Below are 27,202 nucleotides of genomic sequence, written 5' to 3' on the forward strand. Positions count from 1 at the left end.
TAATTTATCGATCCTAGACACAGGCGAGAGACAAACACACAAAACAAATAGACCCTCAGCATCCACGCGTGTGAACGTAAATGAAAGAAACTTTCAAATAAATGATAAAAAACATTGAAAACATTGAAATTAAACCAGTACGAATGGACCAGGTGCGTTCAAAAGGCCAGGCATTAGCTGTGTACCTGTGTACCACAAGGTGGCTATAATATACCGTACCTGTAATATATACATACAAAACTGCATATGGTACTCACAGTTTACGTTTGTCGATGTTTCTGTGGAGATAAGGAAAACTATGTTAGTCACAACCTTCAAGTTAATGTTTCAAATAAGAGAAAGATACAATGATTGTTAATATGTTATCGTGTGTGTGTGTGTGTGTGTGTGTGTGTGTGTGTGTGTGTGTGATTGGCCTACCTCTACGTTAAGAAATACAGGGGTCAACAAATGTGCAAACATGTACACTGTTATTTAAGTCCTTCCTTAATATTTACAAGAAAACGCGGCGATATACCCTCTAGCTTATCAATAAATCATTTATTTCAAATCGATCAACATTGAATAAACATCGCCAGTAAACTAGAAGCAGCAACGAAACTTAATCAAATGTGACAAATATCATTACTTGATTCGACTGTGAATTCCTCTTCAAAAAATATATTACAATGTTTTGGCACTTGAGTTTTACTCTTTAGTTACTTTATGAATAACTAGTTCGGAACCATCCACCATGTCATGTGTTAAGACAATAAAAATACCAGAAAAAAATTCATGTTTTTTTTTATATATTTTCATTTAATAACGAATGCCCTTCGGAACTATAAACATCGTTGCCAAATATCGCAAGAAAGGTTCCACGCAATTTTAAGTTGGATTTACGACACCAGCAGCAGACGATATGAGCTGCTGTCAATATCACTTTTACCTTTTTTCTTTCTAGTTTACGAAAGGACTAAATCATCGTTAAGAAATCCCGAATGATTCGTTATAGAGTGAGATCTTAAATACACGACCTACTGGAATGTGTATGTATGTGTTGATGTGTTCTTAGATATATATGTATATATTGCATAAAAACTAATATGATGCATTACTTCACAATTTTGTATGTCATACTACGATATCTATATTTGAAAAATATACAAAAACTCCAAAGGGATAGACAAGTCATCCCTATATATGATCAGTTTTCTATAAAGATCAACGTTTTCTGTTACACCTTTATTCAGGGATACTATATCATTTTTCATTCATAACAGAAACGAAAGTTGACCAGCTGATACTTAATATCAAATCAAAGTAATTATCACATTTTATGGGACTACTAGCAGAAAGTTTACAGTTCACTCTGGTTTGGGATCTTAAAAAAAAAAATTTTCAAAGAAGAAATATGAATTTTCCTATGTATACGTCATATGCAAAAGGCACACATCAATTTTTCGTGTGGTATGTATAATGTAATTCAGAAAAGAAAAACTAGAAATTACAACATGGAAAGTAATTCTTTTTACGAATGTCATAACTCTAGATGATGAGGGTTTCACAGCCAAGTAGACTAGCATCAAAGCCAAGATTATACACTTCAACAAAAAATACCTTTCCAACCACATCACAACCACCACTACCTTCCCCACATCCACACCACAACCACAGTGCCCTTCTCACAACCACATCACAACCATACTACCCTTCCCACATCCACACCACAACCACAGTGCCCTTCTCACAACCACATCACAACCATACTACCCTTCCCACGGCCACACCACAACCACAGTGCCCTTCTCACAACCACATCACAACCATACTACCCTTCCCACGGACACACCACAACCACAGTGCCCTTCTCACAACCACACCACAACCAAAAACCCATAACCACAAGTAACCTCTCCATAACCACAACATAGGCACAAGTACCCTTCTCACACCCACACCACAACCACTGTACCTTTCCTACAACCACATCCCACTCACTACCCCGCCTTACAACCAAAGTACAACCCCCTACAACCAACAATACCCCTCACCACAACTCCAGCACCCTTCCTACAACCATAATACCTACCCATTCCACAACCACAGTACCTCCTCCTCCCCATCCCACAACCACAGTACCTCCTCCTCCCTCCCCCATCCCACAACCACAGTACCTCCTCCTCCCTCCCCCATCCCACAACCACAGTACCTCCTCCTCCTCCCCATCCCACAACCACAGTACCTCCTCCTCCTCCTTCTCCCCCATCCCACAACCCATGCCCTTCCCACCCCCACAACCCACCACCGGGGCCTACTTACGGAACACTCTGGAAGCGGAGGAGCGGCGTCTTCAGCGTGGAAGACATGCGGCCTTCGTCGTAGGAGCCGAAGGAGGCCGAGTCGTCGAAGAAGGTGGTGTGGGCGAGCTTCAGCCTCTTCCGGTAGCAGTGGTAAGCGAGGCCCCCAGCAGCCACCACCACCATGGCCACCGCCACCACAAGCACGATGATCACAATTACCAACACCATCGAGACGGAGAGGGTGGGCGCTTCTCCTCCTCTCCTCTCCCTCCTTACTCCTCCTACTTCTTCTTCTACCTGAAGGAGGAGACGAAGATGTATAAATTCAAGTCTGACCAGGGTAGGGTAGGAGGGGGTGGTTGTGGTGGTGGGGTTTTTCCGAAGTGATGTCTTCGAACGTACGCGGGGTCGAGAGGGAACGTGGGGTGTTTTGGAAGACGAGAGAGAGAGAGAGAGAGAGAGAGAGAGAGAGAGAGAGAGAGAGAGAGAGAGAGAGAGAGGAGGGAGGAAATGTGGAGGGAAGGGAGGGAGGGAGGGTGTTAAAACAGATACACACAGACCAGAAACAGATCCAAAGGTCAAAGCGAGATGGTGTGGTCTTAGCGCTGCTGGAGAGAGAGAGAGAGAGAGAGAGAGAGAGAGAGAGAGAGAGAGAGAGAGAGAGAGAGAGAGAGAGAGAGAGAGAGAGAGGGGAGGGCGGAAGGGGAGACATTTAATAATTCCATCCCTTATCCTGTGCTAACACGGAATGGGAAATGTGTTTACCCACGTATAAAACATCGTGTGTTTACGCACCCACACCATATTCATGAAAATACACTGAAATAAACAGGAATCTTTTATACAACAACGGTCACCAGCTGCTGGGAGCGCCACCTACGTATATACACAATGGCTCACTGGCTCTGTACTGGTGTCTCCCCATTTTCTGTTCTTCCCTGGAAATGTAAATACACGAAAGCGCTTGTGTCGTTCATGCTTTCTTTCTCCTCCTGGTCATCAGTATATATATATATGTATATATATATATATATATATATATATATATATATATATATATATATATATATATATATATATACTAGGAATATATGACCCACTCCACACCCCCACCCCACACCCCACACCTCCACCCCGCGAGCATCGAATGATGAACAACATTTGTGTACGAGCTTGACATCTAGAGCAAAACTTTCCCGGCAAGACATGGAAAACGGAGCCGTGTTCCCTCACTCTGGCCGACACGGTACAAGACAATTACAAAAAAAAACAAAAGGAAAATAAAGAAAACAAGGGCCGTGGAGATCTCAAATCACTGTACTGTACAGTATCTTAGGGCCACGTCAATGGGGGGAGAGGGGGGGAAGGGGGGTGGAGGTGTTGGCGACAAGATCTGACGGAGGCTTAGGGAGTGGGAGGTGAGGGGAGGTGAGGGGAGGGGGACATGGTCAGGGGCTCAGAGCTCAAGAGGCGCTCGCTCGGCGTCTTACTCAACCTCTTTGGGAGAACAGGTGGACGAACACCTGCCAGAGGCCATGGCGTTATCAGGGAGGGTATGACGTCGTAAACCAGAACAATGGAAGGTGGAGCGCTTTGAGACCCCTCGTCAGACATTAGTCGGAAAGCCTCTTCTCTCAGAGGTGTGTGTGTGTGTGTGTGTGTGTCTGTGTGTGTGTGTGTGTGTGTGTCTGTGTGTGTGGACAATCGTCAGCACCACAATCCTATTAACAACACAGGTCTCTCTCTCTCTCTCTCTCTCTCTCTCTCTCTCTCTCTCTCTCTCTCTCTCTCTCTCTCTCTCTCTCTCCTTCCCCCAGTGTCGCCTCAGCTGTTATAACAAGGTGTATGTGTAACACCTAGACTTATGATACACAATACAGAGGTGGAGAGGTGGGGTACACACAGTGTGTGGTGCACTAGGTCTTGGATAGTATTAAAAGCCAGACGGCCATGTGTTTCATGTATTTACAGCCAGATTGTCACGTAAATATATATATATATATATATATATATATATATATATATATATATATATATATATATATATACCTTTTTTTTTTTCATACTATTCGCCATTTCCCGCGATAGCGAGGTAGCGTTAAGAACAGAGGACTGGGCCTTTGAGGGAATATCCTCACCTGGCCCTCTTCTCTGTTCCTTCTTTTGGGAAAAAAAAAAAAAAAAAAAAAAAACGAAATATATATTTCGTCCCCTTTCTTGCTTGCATAACGACTAAAAGTCATTTACAGTAAACGAGTTGGGGTTTACTGGGGGTTGGTTGAACGTATGCAAGAACGAAAACCATGGAGAGTCCAGACTAGACCCCACCCCACCAATTAGAGATCCAGTGTGACATGTCTTAACACTTACAAGAAGAAGAAAAAAAAACTGAGAAGGCTTTTAGCAGAGCACTGGAAATTTTTCAGTCTGGAACGCACACTAAGGAGGGAGACCGTCTTCTGTTGCACATTTTCGCGATGCACAGAGAGAGAGAGAGAGAGAGAGAGAGAGAGAGAGAGAGAGAGAGAGAGAGAGAGAGAGAGAGAGAGACTCGAATTTCATCATGGCATCGTAAATCCTACCAGACTTCTAATCATTCTCACGAGGCCAAAATTTCCAATCATGGAGGATACACAGGATCTAATCCCTCCTCCTCCTCCTCCTCCTCCTTCTCCTCCTTCCTTCCTTCATTTTCCCTCCTTTTTAATCCTACTAATCTTCTCATCTCTCATGAGAGAGGTCCAACATTAGATCACGTACAGCAGACAGACAGACAGACAGCATCTCCCCCAACCCACTCACCCACCCACCATCCTTCCAGTTTACTCAGCCAAGCTGTCCCAGTTGAAGAATGTAAAGCTCTCCAGGCAATTAGCTAACTTCACACACACACACACACACACACATACACACACACACACACATACACACACACACACACACACACATGGGTGGTGGGTGGGGGCCGTCATGGGAGATCATAAACTGTTGCAAGGTGTTGCAACAGACGAGTTGTTTTGTGCACTCCTCTCTCTCTCTCTCTCTCTCTCTCTCTCTCTCTCTCTCTCTCTCTCTCTCTCTCTCTCTCTCGTAAAGAACTTGCCTCCCCCAGAGCGCCCAGATGAAATTAACTCTCAAGGAAAAAGAAAGGACGAGACGAAGTTGAACATTTTTGTTGTTGCTGTGATTAATTCGCATCAAGGGGGGTGGGGGTTGAGGGGGGGGAGAGAGGACCAGCAATGCAGCAGCAGCAGCAGCCTGCATTCTAAGGGTCGTAGATATTAGAATGGGACGTAGGTTTTTTTTTTTTTTTTGTATTAAGTTGGTGTGTCACGAGAGCCAGTAGATGGTTCAGGAGATGAGGAGCATGTGTACCATATGGCGTCCTAGCTACGTCTCTTCGATGTATATCAACTGATTGTTATATTTCTCTTTTGTGTCTCCCCTGATGACGTGATTATTATACGAAAGTGCACTTGGGAATTTATCGTGTTTCATTTTCCCCGTGGACTCATAGGAATATATATATATATATATATATATATATATATATATATATATATATATATATATATATATACAAATTTCTGTCACATTCTTTGCATCTCATTTTTTTCAGCGTGGGCAGAGTGACTGCCTGGCTGGCTGTAAGGGTAATGATATGTCATTTCCCTTCTCTTTACATCTTCTCTCATCACACACACACACACACACACACACACACACACACTACCCTTGATCTTCTTTCCACTCACAGCCAGAACATCCAGGTTCCTTTCACTCAAACATACCACCTATCTCTCCTTCTTTTCATCTTGGTTACACTCACACACATTCCAGACACCCCAGTCCGAGCCTTTGAGGAGGATGAGCACTCCCCGCGTGACTCCTTCTTCTATTTCCTCTTTTAGAAATGGAAATACAAGAACGGAAGGGTTCACAGTCCGGCGTTCTCACTCCCCTTGGGTCGTCTTCTGTGACACACACTGGGAATACGTGGGAGGTAGTCTTTCTTCCCCTAAGTACATACACTATCGGTCTTTTGGAAATTTAGATCGAGCAATGACAGCAGGGGGGGACCCACACTTGAAGAGCCATCCAAATGTGAGTGTCGCAATGGTTCAACTCCAAATGTTGTGAATGTCGTAATGGTTCAAGAAGTTAATGAGGGTTTTAACTACCTCTAAACGAAACTACCTCTAAACTACCTCTAAACGAAACTATCTCTAAACTACCTCTAAACGAAAATCTCTAAAACTTTTCTTGCAAATGTAATTACGTAGAAGTGATTATTTCCATTTATCTGCCAAAAAGTACCCTTAAATTTTTACATTTACAAATCTACAAAAATATCACACACACACACACACACACACACACACACACACACACACACACACAAACACACACACACACACACACACCTCGCCCCTCTTCTAAGGGCCTTCCTAGCAAAGATTATGATATCAAACACACCCAAAAGACACTTTCGAGTCCGGCTAGCGAGACTAAACGAGGACCAACGACCACAAATCCCGAGTATATACAATGGGACTTCCCGTGGGATATCCCCAGTCCAACCACCATCCCAGACCAATCCCCATAAGGGATGGGGATTAGACAACATCCCCCACCACCCTAACCTCAGATATAATTAACCAACTCAGCCATAAGATGACCCAACACACACACACACACACACAAAGTTAATGAACTGTACGTCACTCGAGCAGATAACATGAGGTTCATTCCATCTTGGAGGTAATTGCTCGTTATGAGCTTGTGGATGGTTAAGTCATTCTGTCCATCGTTAAGGACTGACACGGCGTTGTGAAATAGGGGGGAAGAATTATCCTTGTTATGCATTGTGTAGACGTTGGTGTATCATGTATGAGCCATGTGTAATGCATACATGTGGGAGAAGAATGTACACTGTGTACTTATGAGTAGATCATGTATAAAGTACACAGCTGAGTGTATCATGAATAATGTATACATCTGGATGTATCCTGTATAAAGTATACATATGGGTGTATCACGCATAATGCATACATCTGCACTACCAATGATGTATAATGTATACATCTAGGTGTATACATTAATGTATTCACACGAGTGTATCACGTACACAATGTATTAACTTGTATGACGTATACAATGTATAAACTCGAATGTATCATTTATTCAATGTACACAAACGCATGTATAATTCATACAATGTATCACAGAAGCAATTAGAGATAAATATATGAGTTTTTGAGAAAATGACAAATTATATTGCTCTCGAAGGGTGGAGGTTTTTGAGTTTTAGATTATACAAGACATCGAATTTTTGACGTTTATAATGACAGCAGCATAATATACACAGCTTACATCTGATGAAATATCACAGATTAATTAACGCGCAAACAAAATATCGAAAACACCGACCAAAATATCGAAAACACCGACCAAAATATCGAAAACACCGACCAAAATATCTGAGCTGGCCGAGATTAAATCTCGTTTTCTGTTCATTCAGGGAGACTTACTTAAGTGTAAAACACTTCACTACGCCTGGGAAATCAACGCGCTTCACAGCGCACTTATTACCTGTGCCCCTACCGTGCCGACACACACACTTACTCACACTTACACTCTCTCTCTCTCTCTCTCTCTCTCTCTCTCTCTCTCTCTCTCTCTCTCTCTCTCTCTCTCTCACACAATCACACAGACGTACAGACATTGGACATATTCACACACAAACACTCTCACTGACTAAAATTCCGATACTCATTCGTACTAATCTATTTCTTCTCATCTACTGACTGTATTTCTAGCGATGAAATCAAATAATATATATCATCCATCAAAAATCTTTTAACCCCCTTGATCACGACGGTACGACCCATGATACATATATATATATATATATATATATATATATATATATATATATATATATATATATATATATATATATATATATCAACATGAAGAAATGAGACACCCAAGAACAACCAATTTGGAGTAGTTTACCCTAAGCTTCGCATCCGTTTTCTCTGGAGGGTTTCTCTCTTTCAATGGTCTGTAACGATTTACCTTCTCGTGTGTTTCTACGTCACTGTACCACTCCCTGCTGGCTAATACCCTCACAGACCCATTCAATACGTTCTAGTCTATAGCATGATCCTTTAAATACCCTTAAAACACCCTTAAACACTTCGTGGCTCAAAAGAAAATTAAAATTGCAGCTTTTTAAGGGGGGACTCAAGAAGAATCTCAACCTCTTGTAGCTTTGATGTCGACAAACCTCACAGAGGACAAAGAGGTTGGGAGGAGGTTAAGACAACGTGTACCATACGGCACAGGTACAGTAGTGTACCTTAAGTTAGTGGTAACAGCCGTGTACCCTAACACGGGTGTACTATCGTGTACCTAAAGGAAGCAGTGTACTACGAGAGTGTGTATTACATGCGTTTTCCCCGAGTCAGTATGGTACATCAGTGTACCTTGAGTCAGTGTGGTACATCAGTGTACCCTGAGTCAGTGTGGTACATCAGTGTACCTTGAGTCAGTGTGGTACATCAGTGTACCTTGAGTCAGTGTGGTACATCAGTGTACCTTGAGTCAGTATGGTACATCAGTGTACCTTGAGTCAGTGTGGTACATCAGTGTACCTTGAGTCAGTATGGTACATCAGTGTACCTTGAGTCAGTATGGTACATCAGTGTACCCTGAGTCAGTGTGGTACATCAGTGTACCTTGAGTCAGTATGGTACATCAGTGTACCTTGAGTCAGTATGGTACATCAGTGTACCCTGAGTCAGTGTGGTACATCAGTGTACCTTGATGTACCTTGAGTCAGTATGGTACTGTTTTAAGTCAAGTTCTAATGTTCAATATACTTTAAAAATCCCATACATGAAGAAGTTATTAATGGTATATATATATATATATATATATATATATATATATATATATATATATATATATATATATATAACTCTCGTAAATGGTATTCGGTCGTGAGTGCTGGAGGGTAACTCACAAAGTATTGGATTCTCTCTTCCATCATAAGTTCCCAGCTTTTCAACAGTTCCTCTTTGCTTGATTTCCGGGCAAACAGAAAACGTGAGTCAGCTTCGGGAAAGCTTCGTAGTCCACCTCGAACCTGCTCGTTGTATAACAGAAAAAAGAAAAAAAAAAAAAGGAGTGGGGGGGAAGGAGGGGATTCGATCCAACTTACAAATCCGACTGTGATTCATCTCTCTCTCTCTCTCTCTCTCTCTCTCTCTCTCTCTCTCTCTCTCTCTCTCTCTCTGGAGTGGGGGGTGGTCGAGGGAGGGGATTCGATCCAACTTACAAATCCGACTGTGATCTCTCTCTCTCTCTCTCTCCTCTCTCTCTCTCTCTCTCTCTCTCTCTCTCTCTCTCTCTCTCACTCACTACCTAACCATTCAATGCCTTCGGCTCTTATCATCCCTCACACCTACACTCAAAAAAGAAAAAAATTTCTTATCTCTTATTGATCATACGACACAGACAGCCTCTTTCTCTTTTAGTCAGTTCTATGGTAAGTTTTCTGAAGAGATAAGAGGTTCTACTCCTGTTTCGTCTGTTGGGGGCGTATCTGTTTGAAGGCGTTGGCCGAACAACGGTAAAACAGGAGATCAGTACAATTAATCCTCATATCAAACTTTTATTAAAAAGAAAAAAAAAATAAACACGTCCGCGTAAGATAACTGATAACACAATGCTATATCACTGATAAGATAACAACAAGGGGGTTTGGGGAAAGAAAACTCACCCCCCCCACCCCCCACGAGAGATAACAAGGCTGGTTAAGATAACCAAGTGATCTACCTCGATAACAGAGATAAGAAAAACGATAAGTGTGTAAGATAACTGATAACACAAATGCTATATCACTGATAAGATAACAACAAGGGGGTTTGGGGAAAGAAAACTCACCCCCCCCCCACCCCCACGAGAGATAACAAGGCTCGTTAAGATAACCAAGTGATCTACAAGATAACCAAGTGATCTACCTCGATAACAGAGATAAGAAAAACGATAAGATTGTAATCACCCAACAGTCGTTTTCTTTATATGAATTACTTTGTGATTGTGCGCATCATCAATATGTAATCAGTGACAACCAAAATAAAATCTTATATAATTAGATAGAAGTTGTATGTGTATATCTATATGTATAGCCATGCCTGCCTGTGTGTATACATGTAATTTTACGTATGGAGGTACAGATGTGGAATTCACTCATACATGTATGAATGCACGAGAGAATATGTATGGACATGAAAACATGAATTATATAAGACATGAATTATATCATTCACACACTCAATTATACTACACTTATACATATATGGGGCTATACCTACACAGACGAATTATACAGTATACATACACACAGTGATTATACTAAGTATACACAATGATACATACACATACAAATGTAGTTCACACACACACACACACACACACACACACACACACACACATATATACACACACATGGGGTTATACATACATACATACACAAATGATACCATGCATACACAAACGAGATTATACATATATAAACGAGTTTATTCATACATAAATACACAAATGAGGTTATGCATACATACATACATACACTAGCAGCCAGATGTAGGCAACACATGTGCGAGGCTTAAACCCCCCCCCCCCCCCCATCCAATCATTAGGAACACATTCACCCAAGGTCATGGTATTATGCGTACGAGGTGAAGCTGATCCTATTCAATGGCCCCTGATCCTACTGGGGGGCATTCTGATCCTACTCACCGGAGCCTGATCCTTCTCAACGGACTCTTGATCCTACTGAGGGGATTCTGATCCTATTCAGTGGATCCTGATCCTACCGAGGGGATTCTGATCCTACTCAGCGGAGCCTGATTCTTCGCAAGGGACTCTTGATCCTACTGAAGGGATTCTTACCCTACTCAATGGATCCTGATCCTACCGAGGGGATTCTGATCCTACTCAGCGGAGTCCTGATCCTTCTCAACGGGCCCTGATCCTACTGAAGGGACTCTGATCCTACTAGTGGACGGCAAATCCTTCTCAAAGGACCCTTAACGCATTTCGTTGGAACACGAATGTCTTTCGCTATGTGAAACCTTCGTGAATTTCTTTAAATACATTCTACATACGTCATACGTAGTTTCACTGTAGTGTGTGTGTGTGTGTGTGTGTGTGTGTGTGTGTGTTACACACGGGAGTGAAGACATGTTACACATCTACATATAAGGTCACGAGACGGGGCAACACGAGCGTAAAACTCTCTCTCTCTCTCTCTCTCTCTCTCTCTCTCTCTCTCTCTCTCTCTCTCTCTCTCTCTCTACCGCAACACACACACACACACACACACACACCAAATCGCTGGCTGGAAATGTATTTCAAGTGAATGACGTTGTATCCTTACACTTCCTGTTGAACTTCATGTGGATGTATTACATAAGCAGGTGTTACAGCATGTAATATGTATGCAAATTAGATCGTCGGTGGGGTGGGGGGGGGGAGGGGCCAATTCTGTCGTCACACTAGGACACCAAGACCCTGTTCACCCTTGACCTTCTGACCTGACCTGTATAAGACATGGGAGCATCAGGCGGAAAGAAACGGTCTATTTAGTGTCACTTCGTCTATGAAATTTGACCTTTGGACCATGAGAAGCACGTCATTCATTGTGAGAGTCTCCTGCTTCATACAGACATAAATACATTCATATTTACACACATACATACATACATACGTACATATATACATACATACGTGCGTTCGTACGTATATTCATACTTATATACATTAATACATATATAAGTACATACATCCATACATACGCATTTACATATACAAACACATATATTCACATATACATACATACAGATATATCCATATATACATATACTCGAGTGGGGAAAACCACATAATATACCTCCCACTGTTTATAACAAAATTACATAATATACCTCCCACTGTTTATAACAAAACCACATAAAATACCTCTCACTGTTTATAACAAAACCACATAAAATACCTCCCACTGTTTATAACAAAACCACATAATATACCTCCCACTGTTTATAACAAAACCACATAAAATACCTCCCACTGTTTATAACAAAACCACATAATATACCTCCCACTGTTTATAACAAAACCACATAAAATACCTCCCACTGTTTATAACAAAACCACATAATATACCTCCCACTGTTTATAACAAAACCACATAAAATACCTCCCACTGTTTATAACAAAATCACATAAAATACCTCCCACTGTTTATAACAATGTTAAGTGGGTACATGGTATTGTTAAGGGATAACACTCTTGATTTAACGTACAAGTTATCAACTTGAACATTAACACACACAAAAAAAAAAAGAAAAAAAATAGGCAAAAAAAGAGTGGAACCTTTTTTTTGCTCCTGTTGCTGTAAGCAGATGATGCGGTCTCTCTCTCTCTCTCTCTCTCTCTCTCTCTCTCTCTCTCTCTCTCTCTCTCTCTCTCTCTCTCTCTCTCTCTCTCATGCGATGAGCACGCCTGTGCTTGACGATGTACGATAGAGGGATCTGAAGCTCTCTCTCTCTCTCTCTCTCTCTCTCTCTCTCTCTCTCTCTCTCTCTCTCTCTCTCATGCGGTGAGCGATACTCGCCGACCCTGCCCCACACACACACACACACACACACACTGCAAATCCTCGTTGTGCCAATGCTACTGTACCCGCGTCCCATGTTCTTTTCTGTTTTTTCCTTTCTCTCGTCTTTCTCATATATTTTCCCCATCTCTTGGATGAGGAAAGTTTTCTGTAACCACTCTTGTCTCTTGAAACAAAGAGAGAGGGCGAAAAAATATAAATCATTTCCCCTCTAACCTTAAACTTTTGCTATAAGATCCTACTAACTTTCACAAGGGGGGAAGAAAAAAGAGAAGAGGGTGGGAAGAAAAAAAAAAAGTGGGTTATATTTGTTGCTTGAAGTTTCCCACTGAATTTCCCAGAGATTCATATTCGTCACCAGCTGTTGCTCCTCCTGCTGCTGACGAGCAGTTAGGGTGGTGGCACAGCCCTTCAACTTTCGTGCACGAAACAGCCCCTTTCAAACTCTTCGTCAACGACAACTCTGGCACTTTCGTTGTATAACAGTCCTTCCATTTTCGTATTACGATTGCTCTTCAAGTCAAGAGTACGATTGCAACATTCAACTTTCGTACGAAGGCAACTTTAGAACCTTCGTGTATTCATACGAACGGCAGATCTTCTAAATTTCGTATAAGAAAGACCTTCAACTTACTGATACAACATCCCTACAACTTTCGTATACTATACTACACTACGCTATACTACGCTATACTACAGCTTTCGTATACTCCCTTACAGCACCACACTACTACCACGCCTTCCACGCACCATCGCACTATACCACCACGCCTTCCACTTACCATCACACGCACTACCACCACCACGCCTTCCACACATGACACTATCGTCCCTCACAGGCAGACCCGTCATGTGTGATTTTTCTCCCTCTCTCTCACTACCTCAGCAAGGTAACGTCCAACAGAAGCGAGCCACATTTACCTGGCCACCACCACACACACGGTCGCGAGTGCAGACCAGATGATATCACGAGACGCAGATCCTGCACACTTGACTGTATGTCTCTAGACAGTTGGAACATGTCCCTCCCATCCTACAGGGCCACAGGATCAATCACCTAATGTCGAAGGAGATAAGGACTTGAAATTACTACGTCTTTCCTAATTGCATGTCACCTCCGTTCCAGTATATATATATATATATATATATATATATATATATATATATATATATATATATATATATATACGTTCTCAGTTGACTGGAAACCTCAGTTCTGATGAGGCAAATCGTGAGTTTACATTCAGAGATGGAAATCTGTGCTAAACTTCAACTGCATACAGACCAGGTGGGTTCCAGCCTTTGATGAAGGCCAGGATGTGAACGAAAACAAATGGAGTGGGAAGAGACAGAGGAGGAGGAGGGAGGGAGGAGAGGCGGACGGACGAGCGAGCTCCCTCCCTCATAATGCAAACTTCCCAAGTGGTATCGTGGAAAAAAAAAACTCGCCTCTGCCATCGTGGATCAAAAGCCCAGATGATAAATACGACTCGCGGTGAAGACTTGTCCTCCTCAGATGACTGGATATGAGGGACGACTGGTCCTCGAGTCAGAGAGGCGCTGCTCTTTTCTCTCTCTCTCTCTCTCTCTCTCTCTCTCTCTCTCTCTCTCTCTCTCTCTCTCTCTCTCTCTCGTTGCTTTGCTTTCTTGCAGATCATCTTGCAGAGGAAGATGATTGAAGATCTTGCAATAAAATGAATAAACACACACACACACACATATATATATATATATATATATATATATATATATATATATATATATATATATATATATATATATATATATATATATATATATATTCCTATGAGTCCACGGGGAAAATGAAACAGGATAAGTTCTCCCTTTTAATAATAATTTTACTTTACTTCCCATGCTGCTTAAATCCCTGAAAGTAAATGTTGCCTTCAGCAACAATAATACTATAAAGAATATCTTAATCAGGAATTCACCAGAAAATTCTCTTGGATGCATCTATAAAGTGCCTTGCGGAAATTGTGATAAATTTTATGTTGGTCGGACTGGTAAGGATCTTTCTGTTAGACTTAAGCAACATAAATATAGTATAAGAACGGGACAAGAATCAAATGCCTTGTTCAATCACGTTAAAAACCATGATCATTGTATTGAATGGAGTAACGTCATCTCAGTTATTAACTCTAACTCTATCAGCAAGAGAAATATCATTGAATCTTCTATTATTAAATACACAAAGAATTATAATCTTAATATTAGTGATGGTCTATACAAATTAGATAACTGTATTGTCGATAAAATTTGTAAAATGATAAGTTTATGAACGCTCGTTGTATGTTTTGGACAATTACATGTTTACCAAATGGCGTCCTAGCTTCGTCTCTTCGATGTATATCAACTGACTTATATTTCTCTCTTGTGTCTCCCCTGATGATGTGATTGTTACACGAAAGTGCACTTGGGAACTTATCCTGTTTCGATTTTTCCCGTGGACTCATAGGAATATCCTGATCACGCGCAAAACTGTGATCCTTTCCAATATATATATATATATATATATATATATATATATATATATATATATATATATATATATATATATATATGGCGTTGTCATGGGTCATCTCATGGGGTATTCAACACTCGTTTGAGTTCAATCTGTGGGGCTCTTGTGTCCGCTATATCTCCTGTGGAAACCAACAGGTCTTCTCAATTCATGACGTCTATCACTTTGCCTCGAAAACTTGATTTTGATGAAGGAACACGGACCAAAGGGACCAAAGGAACATACTGGATAAGGAAGACATAAATCACTGGGTGAGGGAGAGGATTCCCCCTCCAGCTCATGTAACTCAAGTTTGGAAGCACTTCACAGCCTTGTTGTCACTTGAGATGATCCTGAAGGAGTGAGTAAGGTAACACCGAGTGATCAGTCAGGTTATGATGTCTTTGACTCATGCTAACCTCCTCCTATTCCTCCTCCTCATCCTCCTGCTCCTCCTCCTCCTCCTCCTCCTCCTCCTCCTGCTCCTGCTCCTCTCCTCTCCTTCTTCTTCTTCCTCCTCCTCCACACGTACCATCAAACTCTTCTTAGCTATACATCAAGAGCGGATCCTTTAGTCCTCTTCCCTAAGGGCTAGGTAATGGCCCCCAGCCCGATCCTACCCTATAACCTGTCCCTGTACCTAGTGGTATCCTAATCGATTCCCCCCTCCATCCTCCCATCAATCTCCTCTCCTCCTACAAGGAACCCGGAACCTGGTGGTGTCCCAGCCGATCTCATGGGGGACAGGTTACCTCCTCCCCTGTCTGTGCATGATGAAATGACCCTACCCTTCCTCCTCCTCCTCCTCCTCCTCCTTCATCTATGATAATACCCGCCTTTCTCTACCACACACACACACACACACACACACACACACACACACACACACACACACACACACACACACACTTTTCATCTTCCTAAAAGCCTTAGTAAGGCTGTTCGCCTCCCCCTCCCCTCGAAAGAGCGACGCTTCGTAAAATTACTTCGTTCACATGAAGCGGGAACTAGTGGCTTCCGAGACGAGCTCTGGGCCTCCTCCTCCTCTTCTTTTTGGAGGAACTGCGCCTCCCTCATTCATCATCGATCCATTTCGTTTTCAGATCCCACCTACAGCACCAGCTAGGTTTCTCCGTTTCTGGTCTCAACGAGACGATAAAATGGATGGTTAAGCTTCATACTGACGGAGAACAGACAAAAAAAATAATAAGTCCCCTTCCTCCTCCTCCTCCTCCTCCTCCTTGTATAGCCTAAGTCGAGGTCCTCTTTCATATCTCCCATATATGAGAAGTCCCCCTTCCCTCAGACCTTCTCTCTCTCTCTCTCTCTCTCTCTCTCTCTCTCTCTCTCTCTCTCTCTCTCTCTCTCTCTCTTTCTTTCTCTCTCCGGTCGATTACACTCGTTCTTCCCTTCCCCATTCCCCTCCCCCACCATACACTTCTGTATGTAAGGACCAGCTCGCTAATATTGAACGGTGGCCCTTTCCCCTCTCGCGATTCATCCCTTTGCTGATGATGGCTCTTGCTTCCCCCACCCTCCCTTGCCTCATGCCGAGGACGTCCTTGGTATATCTATTTCTCACACAACTCCCTCGCCCGTTCGTCATGGTCCCAGCATCGAGGAGGAGGAGGAGGAGGAGGAGCAGGAGGAGGAGGAGGAGGAGGAGGAGGAGGAGGAGGAGGAAGAGGAGGAGGAAGGTAAAGCCTCGTTCTCATCGGCGTTAATTGTTCCCTGGCCTCCTGTTGTGGGATGAGGAAATCCATATCGGAAGCTGTTTGACTCATTAAGCCAGAGACCACGTCCGGTGTACCACGTCCCTGTTTGTGGTTAAGGTGGAAGGTTAAACGATATCACCATTCAATTGCGACCTTATTTGACTGAAATCATGGAATAGATGCTAGCCTTGGGTCGTTCTTGTAGGCTCTCTTCATCATCCACCCTTTCCTTGTGGGCAACATCACCATTCCATAAGCATCGCTGCGACGGAGTTTCCAGCATGTTTCCTTTCCAGTACCCGTAATGGACATAAGTGGAAACCCAGGATGAGGCGAAAACGCCTTGTTATGTCGTCTGTTCCACTTGCAAGCTGTCATTTATGGGCCATCTGGCGTGTTGGGCCATCTGGTGTGTTGGGCCACTCGCTCTGGGCCATCTGGTCTGGATGGTCCAGTCTGGGGGTGTGAGGTAAATGGAACCAGGCCTCCTGATCAGTCATCATTTTCCTGTACTTTCATGTTCCAACAAAAACCTGTTTATATCCAGATTACATTACGACGTAGGGGGTTTGAAAGCCTCGAGGTTGATGACGTATGTGTTATATAGCAGTCTTAGCCCCGTCCGAGTGACGTCACCGATTTGTGCAACATCCCTTGTAGTGCAGGAGACACAGATCTATGACAACGTTGCCGTAATATGATGTAGATGCCCATCGCTCTGGAGTTCTCCTTGACGCCACAGATGTCGCTCTCAATCTTATGGTTCTTGTGTCTACTGCAACAGTAACAAGATGGACAAACCGTACATTAATCGAAGGGTATTAATATTACTCAATTACTCTCACCCTCGGAGCGACTGAACGTACTCATCGTATACTTATGTTGTGATGATCCTTAAGCAGTTAAACCCCCGAGTCTTAAAGGGATCAGATCATTTGTTAGTTACCCCTGGAATGTATTCCATCACTCGCTGTGAGGATTAATGTTGCATGATCATATTAATCACAGGTTAAGTTAACTTTTCCGGTACTGAGGGGCAGGTCGGGAGGGGCTGAGACTCGAATGTTACTTTAGCTATTCTTTGTTGAAAAAAAAAAATAGATACTAAAGATAATAATAATAATTTCTCTCTATCCTAATAACTAGTGTTTGACCAGGTGATTTTGGAGAACCTAAATAATTGTGGGTCCTATAAAGGGGCCTCGGATGATCCCTACAACAGAAAGGATATATATCGGACGTATTTATGTACGGTGCAAAGATCCTATAACTTAATCATAGGATCTCTGTGATGGTGGGAGAGGGAGGGAGTAAGTCTTAGGAATTCTTGCCTCGTCAGGTAATGGTAGCCAACGCTGAGGTGGATGACTGTCAACAACTTGGTGGTCACAGACAACACCAGTGTTTTACATCCCACGTCCACCAGCCATCTGTTGTCGCTACGAGGTGGAGCTCAAAGCTCGCCCTCTCCAGCGTGAGGGTGAGAGTGAACCTTCTCATCTTAACCCGACTAAGACAGACAGCGTCGCCTGAGAGACAGACCCCCCCATCTAAAAAAAAATACAACATTTACCACTCAAGACTCAAGCGATGATGGCCCTGGCCGGACGTCCCTCCCTCCCTCCTGCGCACTACTACTACTACTACACCACCACACTGTGGACGTCTCTCGACCACACTCACTCTTCCAGCCACTTCCATGTCCGCCGGGGAACTCTCGAGGACGACCCATGCTGTCGCCCCATAATGTAGGCATGAACGTCTGGCCTTCACCAAGGTTCATTAGCGAGGATGAGGGGATTCTTCTCTCTCTCTCTCTCTCTCTCTCTCTCTCTCTCTCTCTCTCTCTCTCTCTCTCTCTCTCTCCACCACAGGAGGAAAAGTACTTTGTATGTGTGTGTGTGTGTGTGTGTGTGTGTGTGTGTGTCCCTTTCCTACGAAGCCCTGGGCTTGACGTTCATCCCGGAAGAACATGACATTAGCTCCAGGTGTTGGAGAGGTCCCAGTAGAGAGGTGAGTAACCTGGGTCGGATATGGCGGTGGATGAACTCTTCAGTGCTCGGTTGAAATAGAGAGAAACAGACCCTCGCCCTTCCGTGGGTCCCCAGACGTCATCCACAAGCCCTTCACATCTCCTGCATAAGCAGGGTATACTCGCGTCCCTTGTTACAACTGGAAGGTCCTTCCTGCCGGAGGAGAGATGGGTTGCCGTCTAATGGTCTCATTAAGCGAGGCTGTTCGGCTCTATTAAGACGACTGCTGGTGCTGCCACCATGATGATGATGATGTTGTTGTCGTTTGGCCTAAAAACTGAATATCCTCAACACTCTCGAGGAACTTGAGTTCTACCCTGACTAATGATCATATGTCTCTTACTTCGTGTCGGTAGCACAGCTTCGAGCTAAAGCTTCACTGTTCATGATCCTCTCCATATCTTAATTACGGCCCGGCCTTGATGTGGACTTCTGAGTGTGACTGGAGCTTCCAGCGTTAGGATGAAAGAGACACGGGACGCTTGTCGAACCCAAGTCATGACTGGAGCTTCCAGCGTTAGGATGAAAGAGACACGGGACGCTTGTCGAACCCACGTCAACCTTGGACGCCAGAGACGACTCAACAAGTTGTATACGTTCAGTTATTGACAGACGCATTGGTGGTGCTCGTGTGCTGAAGAAGCACTGGAGAACACACAGGTTCTTCCATCGCGCTGGATGGATCAGTGAAGACCCTCTGAAGGTTCTGGAGCCTACGTGCCACGGACCTTACGTAAGGTCCCGTCCCTCACCACCGGTTCTGGAAGACGAAGAAACAAAGAAACAATCTGGAGCGTAGCGCATCGCTTCCTGGAATTGTTATTCGCCAGGTGTTCGCTGCAACTATTGCATGAAGCTGTTGCCAAACACCGTACCAAGCCGCTGGCGAAGTTACAAGAAAGATCTTCCGAGTCTTGCTGGAGTTACGTAGTTCTGGGGAAACAAGTCCTACGTTCAGGAGAGGAGTTTCTCTTCCCATTTTCCAAAGTTCCCTGGAAAATGGTCCTTTGGTCATCATTCTCCGGCGGTACCTCTTGGGGACTGTCCGACTTGATTCTCATATACCGTGAGGGACACACACACACACACGACCCCAGCTGCTTACCGTGTATCCCCCCTACACGAACGGCTGTAGCAACACGCTCCTACCTGTGTTGTTGTTATTGATACAGTGCCTGGTGTTTATTGATACACACACACACTTGACAAGACACGTCTTCGCCCGTGAGGAATTGTATCTATATAGACGTGATCTGGGGTTTTTTTGGTGGGGTAAAATGACTCTCTCTTTTTCCATCTTTAAGATTGAACCATTTTTATATGCAAGATACGATGGCTAGATTTCCTAAGATGGTTCTTCGTCGACTTGGCTCAAAGGAGAGTCCGACCCTTGAGCATGACGGTACGACCCTTGAGCACAACAGTGCGACCCTTGAGCACGACGGTGCGACCCTTGAGCACGACGGTGCGACCCTTGAGCACGACGGTACGACCCTTGAGCACGACGGTACGACCCTTGAGCACAACAGTACGACCTCTGGAGAGGAGGATACCCTAATGAGGTCAAAGGCCAATCTCTTAGCAAACTTAAGCCCAGGTTAACTATGAGTCGACACACCTAACCATCACCACACCTACGAAATAATCCGATAGAATAACTCCTACAAACGTCAAAAGAAAAATAGTGCTACTATCCCTAATAGAAAACGGGCCGCTTCCACCACTCGTTAACTACAAATCATGATAAGGGGGATGAAAGGTGGTAAGAACAGGGCATCAGTGTTGAGGGATGTGAAGGAAGAGTCGAGAGGTCTGGAAATACCATCCCTGGGTGCTCTCTCTCTCTCTCTCTCTCTCTCTCTCTCTCTCTCTCTCTCTCTCTCTCTCTCTCCCCATCCAGCCATAGAGATACCGAAGGTTGAGAAACCCCAAACCAACTCAACCCAACCCAACCAACCCCCCACACCCCCCCAAACCGACTTACACCTCCTCCCCACCCTAACAACCCCACCCCTACACCAATCTCCACCACCCAGGAGGAAGAAAGTCTTCTGGAAAAGGGGGGGAATGGGGATGGGGATGGAGATGGGGAGGGGCCGTATGCAAGCGAGCCAGCGAAGTTGTCTTAATGGCTCCCCATCCTGTGATTAAAGAGAGAGAGAGAGAGAGAGAGAGAGAGAGAGAGAGAGAGAGAGAGAGAGAGAGAGAGAGAGCCAAGGAATGACGTTTTCTTTTCATTGCTTTTTTATGGTGGGGGAAGGGGGAAGGGGGGAGCGGAGGGTTAAAGTGGAGAAAGTTCCCTGTTCGTTAGTGGGGCAAAGTTGGGGAAGGTGAGGGGGGGGAAGACTCTCTCTCTCTCTCTCTCTCTCTCTCTCTCTCTCTCTCTCTCTCTCTCTCTCTCTCTCCATCCACCCAGGGACAGCGGGCAGACCCAGCGATACCACAAGGGGTGATGGATGATGGCAGGGAAGGGGATTGGCGGATGACAAGCGGCCGATCGATGGTCGTGTGGATGAAAACGGATGGTCGGTAGTTAAGTGTTCAATTTGGGTGGAGTGGCAGGACGTACGGTAAATAGAGAGATGAGGGTGTAGAGTCCATCACATCATCTTGAAATATGACGGATAAAAGTGGAAAAAATAACTAAAAGTTAAAGTTCTTCAGGGAACAATAAATGAACAAATGTCACGAAAATTATCATTATTATTATTATTATTATTATTATTATTATTATTATCACTATCAATTATTATCATTATCATTATTATCATTATTATTACCATTACTATTATCATTATCATTACTATTATTATCATTATCATTATTTTGGTATTAGTTATCATATTCAATATCCATGTTTTCACGGACAGCAGAAATGTATATCGTTTTCATAATAATCATATCAATATGTGTCCAATAATATTAATAATAATAATAAAAATAATAATAATAATAATAATAATAATAATAATAATAATAATAATAATAATAATACCTCCTTTATAGTACCTACGAATAGATTTGGTCCAAAGGGGGAAGTGAGAGAGAGAGAGAGAGAGAGAGAGAGAGAGAGAGAGAGAGAGAGAGAGAGAGAGAGAGAGAGAGAGAGCCGTTGCTTTGACAATCAAGAAACACGCGGGACTGGTCTTCATGTAACCTTGAAAATGCCAACATTTCCCACAGTAGTAGAAATAAAAGCGACAAAACTTGATAGTTTTAGAGAAAAAAAAAAAGTGTGAAACTTTCCCCACCCCAAAGAATAGAACAAACACTGAATCAAGTGTCATAAGAAAAAGAAAATAAAAAGTGGGGGGGAGCTAAAGCCATTCCAGTCTTTCTTGTCCAGGCTGGAACGCTGCTGCTCCAGGGTACAACCCGCGCCTGGAAAGAGAGCTGTGGCTCCAGGCAGTACGGTGATGAAATGTCTTTAGGCCACACGGAAGCCATTCTCAAGTTCTTCGGGCTCTGAGGGTGCAGCTCAGCGTACAAACACTCGCTTAAATCCTGAGAGACGAAAGGAACTGTGTGCAGGAACCATTCCTAGCGAATAGAATTTGTTTTGTTGGCTTGAGGACAAGCGCCCCTGTCTGTGCCTGTTTTGGGTCATTCCTTGGATTGAGAGATGGGTATTCGTCTTTCCCACACGCGGACTGAGTTAGGAGAAAGCCATCGGAAGTGACGAAGAAGAAGAAGAAAAAGAAGAAGGAGGAGGAGGAGGAGGAGGAGAACAAAAGAGAAGAAGAAAAAGAAAAAGAAAAAGAAGAAGAAGAAGAGGAATGAGGAAGAGAAGAATAAGAAGAAGAAGAAGAAGAAGAAGAGGAATGAGGAAGAGAAGAAGAAGAAGAAGAAGAAGAAGAAGAAGAAGAAGAAGAAGAAGAAGAGAAAAAAGAGGAGGAGGACGAGGGGGACAAAAGAAAAGAAGATGAAGAAGAAGAAGAAGAAGGAAAGGAAAAATCACAAATATAAAAACAAAGACAGCGATCGCATTCCCCTTGAAGAACTCTGCAGTCTTTCCCTTCAATCGTTTCCGCAACCCAGGCACACACACACACACCCACACACACACACCCATCCAGCCAAACCAAGATATCGTCCATATCTAAATTGAATGGCAATTCCATGCCCCTCCGAGAGCCTCCGCTCGGAAACAAGAAGATGGTGGCCTCAATCTAACGCAGTTGAGGTACAGGTGAAAATACGGGTTACGGGATGGTGGCTGTATCCTTCTAGGATACGGGATACGAACTGTATCCTTCCAGGTTACGGGTTACGGGATACGAACTGTATCCTTCCAGGTCACGGGTTACGGGATGCGAACTGTATCCTTCCAGGTTACGGGCTGGAAACTGTATCCTTCGAGGACTATAGGATGCGAACAGCCTCTATAAAAACCTTCCAGGGAGGCTGGAGTGCCGGTGGCGCTCAAAATGAGATCAGCTGTCGCTCCCGGCTGTCGACGGGGGGTGCTAGGCAGGCCTGGAAATCTAGTTATCCCCGATCTGCAGCAGACTGATTCTGGAGAGAGAGAGAGAGAGAGAGAGAGAGAGAGAGAGAGAGAGAGAGAGAGAGAGAGAGAGAGACCCCTCCCAAGGGGAAACAAACACAGCCCGTGCGAAAATGATCGTCCACTGCCTTCGCTCCGGACGAACACGAACGCATCCCCATCATCCTACACGAGCGACGGCTGGAAGTAGCGGTCACGATGAGGCACCGGTCTCCTGGAACCATCTGAGGTCCTGGAATAGAGAAAGAGAGAGAGAGAGAGAGAGCGAGAGTGGCCTCTCCTTCTAGTGGGGTCAGCAAAGGGGTGGACCACTCACGCAGAGGAAAGAAAAATGAGTGGGTGAGTGTTCCAGGCACGGGCCCTGCCATCCCGTTCCAGACCCGGTGTTCCAGACGTTACAGTCCGATTCCAGGAAGTTCTGAGTCTCTCTCTCTCTCTCAGCGGCAGCTTCTTCTCCTCCAGGGCTAAATGGATTCTTCGACGGAGGGGGGAAGCTGGGTTCTCAAGGTATAAACTGATCCTTCCAGGAACTACGTCAGGTTCCAGGGTGGTAGTGCTGATAATAAGATGTGCAACACGTTACGTCAAGGGCGTGATCGCGCTGCTCCACATACCGTTTCCATGGCACGATCACGTCATTCCAGGCGCTGCGCCAAGGGCATGAGCATCCTGTTCCAGGCAGTGGGTCAAGGGCGTTCCAGGCACCGTGTCAAAGGGAAGACATGGAAAGGACCAGACAGCGGGAGACCTGATGATCCATGACGATGTTATCTGCTGTCGTAATCTTATTTGTGGAGGAAACAAGATGTAGTACGCCACAAGGCGCTCCCTCAACCACCGCTCCCTCCGGCTCAATATCCGGCTGGGAGAAGGATGAGATGGAACACTTACACTCGTTGAAGGCGAATTTTCACCCGTAGTGACTTTACATACAGGAGAAGTCCGGTAGCACTTATAAATACTTACATACTTTACTTTTCTAATCCGAGAAACCCACTCCGTAGGGGTTCCCAAAAACGCCCAGATAGCTGGCCACGTCTCTCTCTCTCTCTCTCTCTCTCTCTCTCTCTCTCTCTCTCTCTCTCTCTCTCTCTCTCTCTCAGCTCCCTTCATCACTCAGTCACAGCGAGAGAGAAAAAAAAAATAAATTAAAAAAAAACGGGAACCACTCAACTTTTTCATTACAAAACGATTATTGCAAAGGGGAGTTCTATACGGGGAGGGAGGGAGAATTACTTTTTCAAGCCCTAATCTTCAAAACATCATTCGTAATCCTTCAGTGCGTAAACGTAAACAATTCACTCTTTTTTTTTCCTCCCCCCCCCCACCCTTTTTTTTTTTTTTTTTTCGTGGATTTTCATTCACGTTAAGCCAGAGAATTAATTTCTATACAAATGATTATTTTCCAGGATGAATAATATATATATATATATATATATATATATATATATATATATATAGATAGATAGATAGATAGATAGATAGATAGATAGATAGATAGATATATACATAGAGAGAGAGAGAGAGAGAGAGAGAGAGAGAGAGAGAGACAAATCAAAGATTATATAAACATAAGGAAGTAGAGCAAACACACAAAACACAAAACAACCACACACACACACACACACACACACACAACACTGGTGAGGGCAGTTTTAATACTTCTTTTATTGGCTAACTTATTGGATGCGTACGTACCAACCTCTCTCTCTCTCTCTCTCTCTCTCTCTCTCTCTCTCTCTCTCTCTCTATGTAGCAAGAGCCAGGAGAGGAAGTCGGGATGGTGGAAGAGCTCTTGAAAACACTGGAAACAAGAATGTCTAATGGGGGACGGGTTCAGAAGGGAGAGAGGAATGGGTGAGAGAATGACAGAAAGGGAATATATATATATATTATATATATATATATATATATATATATATATATATATATATATATATATATATATATATACATATATATACAAGGAAGTCAGGGAGCTAGAGAGAGAGAGAGAGAGAGAGAGAGAGAGAGAGAGAGAGAGAGAGAGAGAGAGAGAGAGAGAGAGGTGGGGAAGGAAAAGGAGGGAGGGGGGGGGGTTGAGGGTGAAGGAATCAATACGGGAGTTGGGCCACCTGACCCAAAAGCAACCAACCCTCCCACAGGTGAGGCCAAAACAACCTCTCCTGACGTTACCACGTCCACTGCTGACAGTCCGTCTCCTACTGACAATCTGTCTCCTGCTGACACTCTACTGCCGCTATTCCCTGCTGACAGTCTGTCTCCTGCTGACAATCTACTGCTGGAAAACTTCTCTGCTGACAGTCTGTCTACTGCTGACAGAGTCCTGCTGATATGGCCCAGCTGACAGTCTCCTGATAAGATTCTACTGGCAGCAGCCTCCGGCTGACACTGGCCTGCCAAGTCTTCTGCTGACGGTCTTCAACAAGTCAGTCAAATGCTGACAATCCACTCCTGACACTCTCCCGCTGGCAGTTTCAGGCTGACAATCTCTTGCTGACAATAATATATATATATATATATATATATATATATATATATATATATATATATATATACTCGTGTATAGTTTGAGTTTTTAAAACCAAATTTTTAGGGCCAAAAAACTAGGGGGTCGACCTATACACGAGTAATAGTTTCGCTAGGCGCAAATCCGTGCATGATGGGGAAAGGTCAGGAGGTGGATTACCACGAACACCATTATCATGAGACGGATGTTAAACTGAAGACACTTGTAATGAGTCGGGGGGGGGGGGGAAGGGTTGTAAAAACAAGAGCCCATCAGAGAGAGAGAGAGAGAGAGAGAGAGAGAGAGAGAGAGAGAGAGAGAGAGAGAGAGAGAGAGAGAGAGAGACAGACAGAGAGGACAGAGAGACAGACAGAGTATGAAACGAGAGACTTTTCGAAAAAAAAAAATAAATAAATAAAATATTGTGCATCTCTTTCCTCCCCAAGTTGTGGCCATATTAGTGTTTACTTCATGTCTTGACAAACATCAAGAGGGGTGAATATGAACATGCCTCTCCCAAGACTCTCCCAGGGTGATCAGGGGAGTGTCATCTCTCTCTCTCTCTCTCTCTCTCTCTCTCTCTCTCTCTCTCTCTCTCTCTCTCTCTATGTAGCAATGGCCGAATGATGTTTTGCACTCACCCCAGATACGCCCAAAGAGGCCGTGGGAGTTATATATGTCGCCTTATGACTGTGTGTGTGTTGTGTGTCTGTGTGTGTGTGTGTGTGTGTGTGTGTGTGTGTGTGTGTGTGTCTGTGTGTGGGAGTGGCCTGTGAATATATACGAGGCACTTATTGGGGAGAGAAGTGCGTGTTGGCTGACAATACACACTGGGAGATTTGTGGGTGTGCGTGGCGATAGAGAGAGAGAGAGAGAGAGAGAGAGAGAGAGAGAGAGAGAGAGAGAGAGAGAGAGAGTAGCGTCCTTGGCGTGTGTGGTGGGCAGTGT

At 43.9% G+C, this 27,202-nt stretch overlaps 1 protein-coding gene across 1 annotated transcript in view; it reads right to left on the reverse strand.

Annotated features, from left to right (window-relative positions):
• Positions 1-253: 253 nt before the first annotated feature.
• The window catches only part of LOC139745914 (uncharacterized), a 195,722-nt gene continuing 168,773 nt past the window's right edge, over positions 254-27,202 (reverse strand). Inside the window, exons 4-5 of the mRNA XM_071656584.1 lie at positions 2,302-2,579; positions 254-278 (exon numbers count right to left, since the gene is read on the reverse strand). Of these exons, the coding sequence (XP_071512685.1) occupies positions 254-278; positions 2,302-2,579 (303 nt within the window). The remainder of the gene's footprint in view (positions 279-2,301; positions 2,580-27,202) is intronic.

This window comes from Panulirus ornatus, chromosome 63 (assembly GCF_036320965.1).
Source record: "Panulirus ornatus isolate Po-2019 chromosome 63, ASM3632096v1, whole genome shotgun sequence".
Lineage (NCBI taxonomy): Eukaryota > Metazoa > Arthropoda > Malacostraca > Decapoda > Palinuridae > Panulirus > Panulirus ornatus.